At 37.9% G+C, this 14,085-nt stretch overlaps 1 protein-coding gene across 3 annotated transcripts in view; it reads left to right on the top strand.

Annotated features, from left to right (window-relative positions):
* Nucleotides 1-3,879, top strand: part of YTHDF3 (YTH N6-methyladenosine RNA binding protein F3) — a 36,944-nt gene extending 33,065 nt beyond the window's left edge. For all 3 annotated transcript variants that reach the window (XM_080646983.1, XM_080646984.1, XM_080646982.1), the window contains one exon: nucleotides 795-3,879. In XM_080646983.1, coding sequence (XP_080503109.1) covers nucleotides 795-818 — 24 coding nt within the window. In that variant the 3' untranslated portion in view covers nucleotides 819-3,879. The remainder of the gene's footprint in view (nucleotides 1-794) is intronic.
* The last annotated feature ends 10,206 nt before the right edge of the window (nucleotides 3,880-14,085 follow it).

Raw genomic sequence — 14,085 nt, forward strand, 5'->3', positions numbered from 1 at the left:
TGATAAACATGAAAACATCACGTAGTTTAACTTTTGTTCAAGGGGATTCTTTTTTATTAGAAGAAATTAATAATCGGTGTTAATGTTTCTTGATGTGAAAAGTTATACTGAACGTGAGAATATGATATGGAGGAAGTTTGTGATTCAAAGTATTTTTATTAACAAATTTTTTTTTATTGTTTAAAGTATTATAAATAGTAGTACATGTGTCTCCTTTTTTTCCCCCCATTGACCTCCCCCCGGCCTCCCCTACCCCCCAGTACATGCCTTTACCCCCCCCCCCCCCCAGTGTCTTGTATCCATTGGTTATGCTTATGTGCATGCGTACAAGTCCTTCGGTTGATCTCTTACAGCCCAACCACCCCTGCCTTCCCGCTGTAGTTTGACAGTCTTAACACAGAAAATTTAATAGGACTCTTTTCCTTTTCTACTAACCCTACCTTTTCAAATAATTTTGAAATTGCTACAGTCTCCTTTTAGTCTCTTTGGTACCTCATTATCAAAAACTCTTTGAAAAGGCTAGAAAGACATTATTTATGTCTTCACCTTAACCAGAATGCTGTGGGAAAATAGGGATGTGGAGAGGGCCTGAAATAAGTGTTGGTAGTTTTTACTTAGAAATGTTTTGTGATGATCATCCCACTATGGTGTGTAGAGGTAATAGTAAATCAGTTTTAACTAATTACTTGAATTAGTATTTGAAGAACTTTTTATGAATATGGTTTATATTATATTAATTTAAATCTTATATAAATGATGGCATTTTACATTTTTTTGTGTTTTTTGTTTTTCAGGAGAGAAATAGAAACAAACAATAACCATATGAAGATGTCCTCTTAGAATTACAACACTAATGATGTAGACTCTGGAAATGCCTAATAAGTCAAAGAAGACATTATTAAAGCTTTTTTTTTCTGCATAAGGTGACATCTTTGAACTCTTTAACACAGAATTGACTCTTGTAATGGTTTTCATCAGCGCATCTGCCCTTATATTCTCACCAAACACACTTGAGAACTGTAACTTCGTCAAGCACTTTCTGTCCTGAAGCTTTTACCAGTATCTGCTGTCTTTTGTAATTATGCATCCTAGCTAAGGCACAGAAGACTGAATGAATGCAAGGATTCATTAACTCTTTGAATTTGTTAAATACTAACAGTTAACCATTAGAAGTGGTTCAATGATGTAAGAGTCACATTGCTTCAACATTTCTTTGTTGTAGTTTTTAAATTGTCGATTTTTAGCTATTTGACAGATTAAAAGCAAAATAATCATGCCATATTTAGTCCTGGAGTTCAAGTCTAAATGTTTATGTGAAGAATTATTGTAGTAAACTTTTAATATGGCAAAACAATCTTAAGCTCTATTTTAGCCAAATGAAACATAATCTGAGATTATATTAGAACATTTTCCTTGTCTTTAAATTGGTGTAACAGAATATTGATATGCAGCTTGGTGGATTTCACCAGTTAATGCACATTCTTCTCTCCTCCTTCCCCCAATAATATGTAAACTGAAAAATGTGCATTTGTCTGAGGAATTATTTTGTTTGCTACCACTTAATGAATCTCAAAATTTTGAGTAAATGTACCTCAGTCTAATCAGACTTTTTATGACCTTTATAACTACATTTAAAATCCTTAATTCCTATTTCTGGGTGTTTGCGAGCCTGATTGCTATCATGAAGTAAACATTTATTACTCTAGGTATTCACTAGATAAATAAACATAGTTCTTGTTTAGCAAGCATATACTGTTCAACTCTTTTCTCCAGCTTTTGCAGTGTCCTGGCATCCTTAAAATACTTTGAAAATATGGCCTTGATCCATGGATTAAATCAGTATCTAAGTAAATGTGTTGATGTTTTATTCATCAAATCTATATAAATGGGAATACAGCATATATCTGGGTATTCTTATAGTTATCTTTTTAACATCTTATTTTTTTCATTAATTACATATCAACATTAATTTTGTGTCTTGAAGCAAATTGATTTTGTATAATTAAATGTGTCATCTGTATTAATTGATCTGATGGCATATGGTTATGAAGATAATGTACTGCCCCTTATGTTAACTGTTCCAAAAGGAGAAAGCTCTGTAGAAAGATATAAGGGTGAAAATAGCAATACAGTAGATTTGAATACCTTGGTGTTTTGCATTACTCCATTTTTGTTTACATCATGTTTAGAAACCTTTTCATTTACATTTACACATTTGATCACTTAAGTTCAAAAATTTAGTGGCAGATTTTTCTTTGAGGTTTTCATTTATATAATTTTTTTGTACAATGTTTTCTTAAAATGTGCAAATGCTGTATTCAAGTGAAATAAAATACAGTATTTGTAGATAATCGTAGCTATTTCACAGGTCTTTGGTGGTCCCATTGTAGTTATATCAGTGTTTACTGAAGGGAACATTAAAATATTAATGGTATATTACAAAATAAAGACTTTCTTAAAGGAAAGTTGCACCTATTTTACCTTTTTAAGAGTAAGCCATGAAATCTTATCTTGTGACATGTCTCTTAACTATTTATAATAAAAATTGGCATTTGGGTATAGTAACCACAGCAATGTTCTACATCCCTAAGATTATATAGGTAGGACATGTCAAAGATGACTGTTGTCACTCTGGAGGTTCTATTAGAGAAAACTATAAAGGGGACCCTCATAGAAAGGATCTGAGTCCTCACTCTGAGGTTCACTTTTTCTGGTGCTTTATTAGCAACTCTGAATATTTTTATAAAACTAGTTACATTATAAATGGATTGAAAGTTGTTTGATTTACATTTGGTTTTTATGTAAGAAGTGTCACAGAAACACACAGCAAGTGGGCTGATTGCAACAGCAGACTCAGAAACGTCTAATGTAATTGAGTGGTCTGCTCATCGTGAGGTATACATCCCAGTGCCTTTAACCTGGATTTCTAATATCAAGTGAAATGGGTGCAGCATTCCTTTGGAAATAAAAGCTATCTTTTCAATCAGTAATTATTTTTTCCATTTACGATTTCTTCAGAGCACCTACTTTCTCTTCCTCCTTGGTCTATCACTATATTGCAAAATGTTTTCCCTCTAATGAAATGATCACAGGTTGTCTAAATAGCACAACTAACTGAATGTTTAACTGTAGCGACCAAAAAGGAGAGAACCTGGGCTCTATAGCAGGAAACACATAATCAAATGTTTGAATAATCACAAGTTAAGACATGATTGGGGCCCGGGAAATTTCTTGCTTAATATTTTTCCAAGATTTGGTTTGAATGTTTCTTATTAAAGTTATCTTATGTGGGTATTTTGGAAGGTATAATAGTTTGTGTATTTAACAGTAAGGGGGAAAATGTAACCAAAATTAGTATTCTGTCTCTATACTTACTGGTACTTGAAGATTCCTTTCAAAAGAAACCCCAGCTTTTTCCTAATTTCAATACTTAATTCCTCATTTTAACTTGTGATCTTTCTAATTCAAAAGCTGTGTTCTTTTTGAATTCCATGCATGGAGGTTAAGCTGATGATAAAATGGTTTGCAATAAAAAAGAATCAGCTTAAGTCATTTAATCATTTCAAGTGCTTTCTGCATCCTATAAAAATAAGTTTGAGAAATTTAAAGAGAATTGTGTTTTCATTAAGTTTTGCATATCTTTTGTTATGCCATGTAAATTCCCTTTTTCGTATGATTACAGAAAGGTTATGATAAAATGATTATTAGTTCATTTACATTCACTTGTAGTAATTACATGAGAATTTGAATTTTGTCGTGTTTGGGTTTGTTCATTCCCGTGAATGATGGTACAGTTAGGTGAGCTTTTCTGTTATGGTACCCAAACTCACCATTTGGTCCTCTTTAATCTTTGAGGGTTTCAATAAAAACGTTCACTCATATCTGTGTTCTTTCCTTTTATCTTTATAAATATGTACTGTCTGCTGGAAAACAACATTGTTGTCGACACTGTTCTGGGTTTTCTGATCGACAGATATTTCAAACACAGAGAGATTATAGCATTCATTTTAGCTGGGCACTTAAGTGGGAGAATTAAAAAAAGGGAGGTTAACAGTTTATCCTGACCATTGCCCATTTAAGTGATTTAATTGAATACCATTACTAAACTTGGAGGAAAAGAGAAAGAGGCCTGTTTATTTTCATGTAATAAGAATTTGTGTCACCAGCTAAGAACCTTGATCCCCCATTCTTGGTACCAAGGAATGCTTTTCTAATGATCTGTACATTATCCTTTGGATAGATAGAGCTTATGTCAGTAGGATTATGATGACACTGGATGATACATTTGTCATTTCAGGGTTATCTATGGTACTTGTTCTGATGGGGGAAAACCAGAGTTTAGGATGTCAGTACCTGCTGAATGCATACAAAACTGTTGGCCTGTGACCAAGGCAGAGTTTTCTGGAACCACCCCAAGTATCCCACACTGCAGTATCAGAAGCCTCCTTTTTACTGGTCATCTAATGGGAGGGCTTGTGTCTCATCAGTACACTTATATTTGTATTTGAGACCATACTTCTTACTTACTTGGCTTTATCTTGATTAGGGAGGGGTTCTAGATTTAGTACTTAACTGAGGAATTCAAGCTTGTTTGCTTTCAAATCACCATACTTACCATTGCATAATCTTGATGTACTTGTAGTCTTTCCCCAGTCCTCTTTGTGCAGTGGAGAGAAGCAGAACTCGCCTATATATCATCTAGTAGTGACAGCTTAAATAGTTTATAAATAGTGAAATAAATTCAATTTGTCTACTCTATAATTTGTTAACCTGTACAACATTGGGACTAAATGTAAATTGTTTCTGTAAAACTTAGTATGCAAGGAAAATGTATGCAGAGAGTTTATAACATTGGTGGGTTCTGCATTCCTTCCTGCTACCTCACTTCCAAAGAATACATACAATACGTTTAGATATTCAAGTGCCATTTTAAAATATGGGAGCCCTAGCTGGGTGGCTCAGTTAGTTGGAGCAACATCTCCTGCACCAAAGGGTTGCAGGTTCAATCCCTGTCGGGGCCAGTAAGGGAGGCAGCCCATAGATGTTTCTCTTTCACATTGATGTTTCTCTCATCCTCAGGTGAGGATTTAAAAAATACATATATTTTTTTTTAAAAGGATATTTCTGACACATCATAACCAGAGTGGAATTACTGTGTCGAGGAAAAGCTTAAATTCAGGAGTAGAAAGACCAGACTTTTATCTAACTGGTAGAATGATACTGAACAGACCATTTCTTTTGTTGTTAGTGCACTTAGTAAATTCCAGGACATTGGTGTAGAATGCATCTAAGGTTCTTTGCCATTTTGAAAGGCTATGACCTACTCTAGCAATGGCAAATGGTTCTTTTGAAAGTAAGTTTGGAAGTCAATATACTTTGTAATTTTCATCCTTTATTTTTAGAGTGTAGGTAATGAATACCTCAAATTGTATTTTATTCATTGAATCTGATCAAATATGACCACTACTTCCCTTAAGTGAATTTTGAAGTCTAGTGGTACAAAATCCTCTACCCTCAAGTTCTCTGGTTTCATTAATAAACTAACACAAGACAGATTATCAAGAGAAAAATTAAATTTTGATAACATGCATCTCCTATAGATATGGAAGAGACTCCAGAAAAGAGTAGTTCACCAAAATGGTGGAAGCCATCACCTTAAAATACATCCTTCAGCTAAAGATGGGGGTGGAGAGTCAATGATGGGAGGTTACCAAGAAGTACAGTGAACAAGGCTGAGGGAAACTTCCATTTGTGAGAGTGTTTCCCTCTAGTCTTCATAGACTCCCCTGATTTATTAATAATGAAATTGCCACCCATAAATGTCATATTTGTAATATATACATATAATATGACATGTAATATTAATCATCCCAAATTTATTAGGTTGGGTTGTGGTTCTTGAGCTTTTAAGTCTCAGGACCCAGTTCCACAGAAATTATGTTGGAACTCAAAGAGCTTTTGTTCATGTGGGTTATGTCTATTGATATTTACCATCTTGGAAACTAAAACTGAACATTTTTAAAGCTCTTATTGTTTCATGAAATAGCACTTGGCTTTTCATGTTTCTCATTCAAATGGTTGCACTGTCACTTGGCATGTAATCCTCTTGAAAACTGCATTGTACACTCGAGAATGTGAGTGCAATCTTAGTGTGCCTTTGAATATAAATTTGGCTTTGCAGACTGCCTTAGGGAACCTCTCCTCTGGGACACACATTGTTGATGGACTTTTGGGTGTTCAGTCCTCTGTGTAAATGGATATCCTTAAGATCTTTGAGCCACTTTTTGAGCAGTCAGTCCTGTTCCGCAACTCTCCACTATATACATGTGGCCCCTTAACCTTCCTGAAGACCACAGCAGTCCTTTCATTCTTGGTCTATTAACGTAAAGTCAAATGCACTTCTCAAGCAACATACTCATTACAAGGGATCTATTGATTCATAGCTTTTAGATATCACTGAACTTTTTTTTTTAAACTTTGTATCATTTCCTTACTTCACCTGGTGCTTTATTGCCTGTGAAAATAAGAACATGAATGGCTAAACACTCAATTAGTTTTGATTTGTATTCGTGAGAGCTTTTTGTGCAGAAACTTTGCATGTGAAGGGAAATGTTTGCTTTTATCTTTGGTCTTCCTTACCTGTCCTAATCCACACCCTCCCAATCAGCTTTCTCTCACTTCCTTTTTCTCTACTTATAGTCTCATTGAAGCTTTCTTTAATATGACCTGCTGGAAGCTAATTCCAGTAGGGCATAATAAAATGCTAGAAGTCCTCAAAAGGTTGATGGGCTTCTATATTCAGCAGGGCTGAAGATAAATACCATTGCCTGCTGGAGTAGCCGGAAGCATTTCCCCAAACCTGAAAATCTACATGTTATTACCTGCTGCTGGAATAGCTGAAAGCATTTCCCCAAACCTGAAAATCTGCATATATTATTGCCTGCTGCCAGATAGCTGACGGCAGTTCCCCCAACCTGACAATGCCTACTGTATACCAAACTTTACCTTTTGATATGTATATCTGCTTTGCCTTAGGACAATTTGTGTTAATAAAAAGCTAGGGGTCCAGAGATTCAGATAACTTGGTTACTGAAGCTAGGTCTCCTCTGGCTCCCTGAAATGCCTTCCAAATTTATATTTCTAGTCTCTATTGATTTACACGCAGCCCCTTCTCTAGATTCCTGAACCCTTCTAGATGCTGAGAAACAGCCCGGCAATGACCTTTTCTCCTTTTGATTCAAATTGGCCTCATCCAGCACCTTGACTCCTGCCTCCTCCTTTGCATGTCCACTCTCTTAATTATCAAGCCCTCAAGACAATGGTCTGTAATCAAATAATCTTAGGGACAAAGCCTCAGGTCTGTTGACCACAGAGACAGAGTTTCAGTCTAATTAGAGATAACACCTAGGCCTCAGTTGTGTTTCAACTCCAGGCCAAGAAAAGCAGCAAAACCAGACAAAGTGATGCCATGCCATGGCTGACATCAGGACCAGATGCAATGATCTTCTGCCCTCTACCCTAGCACTGACCAATCAGGAGAGATCATGTGGGCGAATACAGGGAAATGCACCACCTGCAACAGGAGTTACTGGAAAACAGCAAGCAAGCCAAGAGGGTGAACTCCTTTGTCTAGGAGTTTAAATATTTAGGTTTTGAACACTTGCAGTGGCCATGCCCATTCTGGCCATTGACTCGCTCCCAGGTGTGACTGACAGGTAAGCATCTTCCCATGTCACTCAGACCTTTCTGGGCATGCATCAAGCTGCCTTTGTCCAATCCCTTCCCCCATTGATCATGGGGAGTAGACGTGGAGAGTGTTAAATTAGCTTATAGCAAAGCTGTGTAAACGGCAGGCCTATTTTATATAGTCTTCCCTTTATTCCTTTCCTGTTAAATAATAACCAGATTATTACAACGGTATCAACACCACCTTCTTTCTGCCTTGCTGCACTTCAGCTGCACTGGCCTTCCTGTCTTCCCACACTTCAGATTCATTCCCTCCTCCAGGTTTTTCTGTCCTATCTGCCTGTATCAGATATTTGCTCTCTTCTGCATCACTCTGCTAAAATAGCTTTCTCAGAGAGTATATCCCTGACCACCATATCTAAATACTACCACTCTCACTCTTACCTTCTATTTTCTTCATAGAACTTAGCTAAAATTATTTGTGTATGGCCTTGTCTTTGTAAAGTGTGAGATTCACGAGGTTAAGGGACTTTGTCTTCTTGATTGACATAAACATTGCCTGGCATATAAAGTTCTCAGTGACTCCTGGTGGGATGAGTCATGGACTCCTAGAAGCCCCTTCTTAAGTTGTGATGAATGGAGCCATTGCTATTGGTGCTGCAATGGTGACCTCCTTGCTTAGAAACCAGAAATCAGTCTATGAACTGGTGATGCATAGAGGAGAAAAAAGTTGATTCTGCTAATTGTTGCTTGAAAAAAAAAAAAGCTATGTGACTTTCATTTTCTTTACCAAGGGGCAAGCTGACTGCCTGGTAATATGTGTATGTCATCTTTCATATTCTATTGGGCTACATACTCTATTTCTCTCTTGTAACCTTCGGGTCTACCTGCCTCCTTCCCTCCCTCCATTCTTCCCTTCCATTTTTTTCTCTCAAAATTGCTGTTCATTCTCCTTTAAACTAGATTTTTTTCTAAGTTGGATAAGGTGGGGCAATAGAGTGTGATTTACCCTGAGATTGTTTAGAGTGCTGGAAAGGACCTGGGAGGGAGGTCATTTAATCAAGTCTTCCAGTGTCAGATGAAGACACAGGCTGAGAGGCTATGATTTTCCCAAGTCCCAGTTAGTGACTGGATGAGAACTTCAAGCCCATATTTTCTAGGTCCCACTTCAAAGCTAAATGCTTCTAAATGAGTGCCCAAACCACTACTTAGTTGTTGACTGACCAAACAAATTTCATGACAAAAATCCTCACTCAGAAATATTTGGAGAATTAAGTGAAAATGCTTTTTGACATATTGAAATCTTCAGTGTGTGTGAGCTTTGCTTTCCCTCCCCCTTCTCTCCTGGCAGTGCATCCTCACTGTGAAAAACTCGTTTCCCTGGTTTGGCTCATGTTTATTTCCTTCTCTGCATTCAAATGTGGGTGCCTTTCAAAGCTATTGGCTTTTAGCTCTACCATAACCAAAATTGTCTAGAAAGGGGAAAATTAAAAGCTTTCTTGAAAAAAATTACTCTATTTTTTAAAGACTGGTGTTTCCTTGTCATTGAAGCATGTATATCACTTTTCACTTTAGAAATGTAATCACTTCTTTAAATTATAGCAATACCTCTACAATATAGAAAAAGTTTGACCATAAGATGGTCATTATTTATGATACAGGAGTGTTGTTTCCAATTTTAGGTAAACTGAGAAGGATTTAATCTACTGGCTTTTATACTATCCAGCTTTATGTGGTTCCTAATTAAATACTTACAAAATAAAACAAACATAAATAAAAAAAATTTAATTACACTAAGTGTCAGCAGAGGGAGCTATTGAAGTGTGAGTATACGTATTTTCCATTGTTCTGGTTGAGGTTTATGCCTTAGTTTTTCTTTTAAATTGTAACATTTGACTTAGACTTTCTCATATCATTGATATTCAGGAAAAGTTTTATCAGATGCAAAAAGTGAGGCATTTTTTATGTCTGCCTCCCTTCAATTCTCTTATCCCCAACATTCCTATAACAGTTGTTGGCATAAAAAAAGTAAGGACAATGTTGCAGTTGTAATTTAAGAAACAAGAGGATCCGTTAGAGCAAATCTGAGTCATCAGGGTCAGCTGCTCTGGGGGACATTGCCTTCAATTGTACTTGTCAGGCTTCCTGGAGACCCTGCAGGGCTTCCGCACACTGATAGGGCTCAGGGTGTCATCACTATCACTCAGTTATATGTGGCGGAAGGGGAAAACTGAAAGGGTTAAAATTCATAGCATTTAATGAAAAGCCCTTCTTGGGGGAGGGCTGGGACCAGATCTGGTGTGCGCATGCATACGTGCATGTGTGAGTATAGCCTGTGGGTGGCTGGTTGTGAGGGAAGGGAAGTGGAAGAAGTTAGTTCAGGGCTTCCTCCACAGTTGTCATCAGGTCTCTTCCATGGGTCTGATTGACTTCTGCTCTGACATCTTGGTCTCTCCCGACCCTACCTGTTGGCCTTGTGCTTCCTAACTGGACCCTCAGCCTTGGAGTTCTCCACACTTCAGCCATGATCTTCATTTCTCTACCTCTACATACTCTGAATTCCTTTTCTAGGAATTTCTTCTTTTGTGCATAAGTTCAGTGTGGGTGTGTGGGGATAATCCTTGAAGTATTATTTGTAATAGCAAATTAAAAACAGGAATGGCCCTGGCCAGTGTTTCTCAGTGGGTAGAGTGTCAGCCCATGCACCAAAGGATTGCTGCTTTGATTCCCAGTCAAGACATACCTGGGTTTCAGATTCGATCCCCAGACCTGGTCGGGGCATGTGCGGGAGGCAATTAATCAATGGGTCTCTCACATTGATATTTCTCTCTCACTCTGCCTCCCTCCCTCCTTCCCTTTCCACTCTCTAAAAAGAAATGGAAAAAATATTCTTGAGTGACGATTCACAAACAAGTAAACACGAGGTTGAATCTGTTTATAGAAAAATAAATTGTGAAATGTTTAACAATGAAATACGTGGTTCAGCATTAATGATGATTGTGGGAAGATGTTTTTGTCTTTTCCTAAATTAAAAAACAACAACTCGGCATATATGATCTATATGATCTGTATTATAAGTTTTAAAATTTAACAAATAATTGAAATGCAAGATTTACACATAACTCTAATACATAATATAAAGCAATTTTTTAAAAAGGATAAAGTTTCTGGAAATATACACAAGACATTCATAACAATGGCTATTTCTGAACAAAAGGTGCTAGACCTGCTAGGTACAGGAGGAGGAAAGAGGAGAGATTTTACTCTTTGCCTTATATCTGTCTTTGATTTGAACTATCTACAAAGAGCTTATATTTATTATTGAACTAATTGCAATTTAAATAAATAAATGTACTCATCTTCCAGAATTGAATCCCAGCATCAGTGTCTTCCTAAAGCCTTTCTTACCCCTCGGTCTGATTTAGAGAGTGATCCTTTGTGGTCACTGAATTAGAATCTTCTCTCTTTGGGAGGCAGCTTCATTAATAGAACCAGTAGGAGCTTTGAGGTCAGGCATCACTGGGTAAAAGTCCCCAACTCAGCCTTTACCTGCTGGGTGATCTGGGCAAGAAATTTAACCTCCTTTAGCCTGAGTTTCCTCCTTGATGCCATTCTTGCAGGACTGTTGTGAGGGACAGAGTGAATTTATGCAAAGGCTCCTAGTCTGATGGGGTGCCCAATAAGAGGTATCAGGTATTTCTTTGAGGATGGACCTTGCTTTCTCCATTCTTCTAACTTTGACAATTTGTTGAATAAGTGCAGTAATGCTCTTACATCAGATGTTTCTTTTGTGGCATGACATCATTCTCTAGACTTCTGTGTCAAATTGTACCTGTACTATGTCTCATTCATTTCAAGCTGTGATCTCAGCTAGCTATTTGGATGAACAATCTTTTTTTTTTTAAATTATGAATTTAGCTTTTATTCAAAATTAAATAAGCAAAAGCAAGTTTTTCTGAAACTTTTATAAATTACTTACATAAAAGAAAGTTACTAGGGAGAGTCCTAAGTTTGCAACAAATAATTACAAAAGTGTCTAGGGCAGCATGAATATAAACCACGTCATAGCATGGTGATCTAACTGTCATATGAGTAAGGCATAACTAACATTTGCACCAAGACCAGAATTAAAAAACAATCCAGACTATAAAAGCTTAGTTCTACATTAAGCTTCTTCTCTTCCCTCAGATCCTTAATGGGTTTGTACTATGTCATTGTTGTGAACAAACACATCATGTCAAACTATAAATTACATAGATGGGCAGTTAATGGGAAAAACCCCCTAAAATGTACAAACTAACTGGTACTGAATTGAGTTCTCCATTTGCCTTTATGTGCAATTAAATGTAAACCATATTTTCACAGTTTTGAGTGTTTTGTGAATAGATGCACGTACCATGTGAGGTTTGCAATTGCTCCTGAAAACTGGTGCTAGGTTCTGCACCCAGTGCCCGTGGGCCCCTGGGGTGCACGTATTTGCATAAATAGGAAAGTATCATAGTCCAAAGGTCAAGACAGTTGGATGAACACTCTCGATTGTGGCTGAATACCAAAGCCTGCGGACATGTTTCTAACAGGCGCTACTGGCTTAGCTCAAGAGGGAACCTAATGGTGACATCCAGCTGCCCTATTAGGAAGGGCACAGTTATAGAACATTCTGAATGAAGATTTGGCGTTCTCAAATCAGCTATGTAGGCAGTTTCTACCACTGATGGTGTGAGTTTTGTCTGGTCAGCGTGGAGCAGAGAAAAACAGCTAAGTTGTGCTGTTCCTTGGCTGCACAGAGAGACTGTGGTCTTGTAATTTTAACAGTGTCAACCCCTCTTAGGAATTACCCCTTTTTAATAAGCTTTATTTTGAAATTGTAAGCAGCATTTGTCCTGGAGCAGAGTCTTGTCGATGCAAAATTTTGAATGAATTAATTAATCTATAATTTTTGCCCAAGTCGGATAGTATTCCCAAGCATCTAATTTTATGTCATTTTGTTTAATGAGGTATAACCAAACATTTTCTTCTGCTTCTTGAGAAGCATTTAGATGGGAGAACCACTGATCAACTTGATTGTTCCATAAAGATATAAATGCTAGTGGCAGAGTTCACTTGTTTAGAAAATGCTTCTGGAATCTGGGACTGCATTAATATGGTAAGGTGATGCATCCAGGTGAGTGAAACACATGCCAGAAATAGATCCTATAAAAATTCAGTGCTGCCTGTCTCCTTTAGTTCTCTACAGCAACAAGCTAGCAGTGTGCTTGGTTTTAGCTTTCTGCTTCTTTTGACACTTCACTTTTTATCAGTAACAACAACTGCGTTGTTTCATCTTCCATTTTCTATCTCTGTTTTAAACCTTGCCCTCCTCCTTTTCCGCACCCTCCCCCGCCCCCGCCACCCAGTGCCAAGAAGGTAATCTTGATAGCTAAGATTGTTATCCCAGGAAACAAGTCAGTGAAAATGTGTCTTCATAAAATAGCAGCAGTAGAATCTGTTCTTAATGAAATGCATTGTTCTAGCAAGAGTCCAGCACTAGCATACAGCTCAGATGATTCTCCCAGATCACCACTGCCAATCAAGTCCATGTGCCAAGTTATATACCTGGGAGGAAATGCTCCCTTAAGTACATCTCCAGTACGTCTATTTGGAGTGGATAAAACATGGTCGATTGGGAGGTAGAGTTTACCTTCCCTTAGGATTTCGAGGTAGAGTTTCTCTTCCCCTAGAATTTCGAGGTAGAGTTTATTTTCCTCTAGAATCTGCCCTGCCCTGTGACTGCTTAACAACAGAAGGCCATGCAAGTGACATTTGCCTAAATGGGTCTAAGCCTAAGAACATCTGGAAGCTTCTGGTTTTACATTTGGGAGCCCTGAATAGTCGTATAGAAATCTGGCTACCCTGTTGGAGAGACCACCTGCCACCACATGGAGAGAAAGACCAATCCATCCCAGGAAAGCCTCTGAATGGCTTCAGTCTCATTCCCTCCTCATTACAACTTGGTAAGAGACCTGTCACATGTGGGTTTGGCTTTGGGATGGGTAGAAGATGGAAGGGACTCAAGGCGATTACAGGTGAGGCCAGGAAGGACACCTGTGATGTTGTCATTGGACAGTGTTTCCTGACTCCCCTGGGGAAGGTGAGGCAGTCAGCATGTCCACACTTCCCTGAGCCTCCTGTTTCCATCAGCTTCCCAGCTTCAGCCAGGAGACCGGGATTTCCACAGAGTCAAGGTTTGTGACACACATTCTGTCCCAAGGGACAAGGTGAAATACAGTTACTTTTTCCTACATAGGAATTGATAGATCATCCCTCCTCACAACTGGTGGGCGGAGTTATGACGTAACCGGCGTCTGCGCTGGGACATCCCCGAGACATTCAACCACCAATCAGTGCATGCCGAGTGCCCTG

Source organism: Plecotus auritus (assembly GCF_963455305.1).
Source record: "Plecotus auritus genome assembly, chromosome: 11".
NCBI classification, from domain to species: Eukaryota; Metazoa; Chordata; class Mammalia; order Chiroptera; family Vespertilionidae; genus Plecotus; species Plecotus auritus.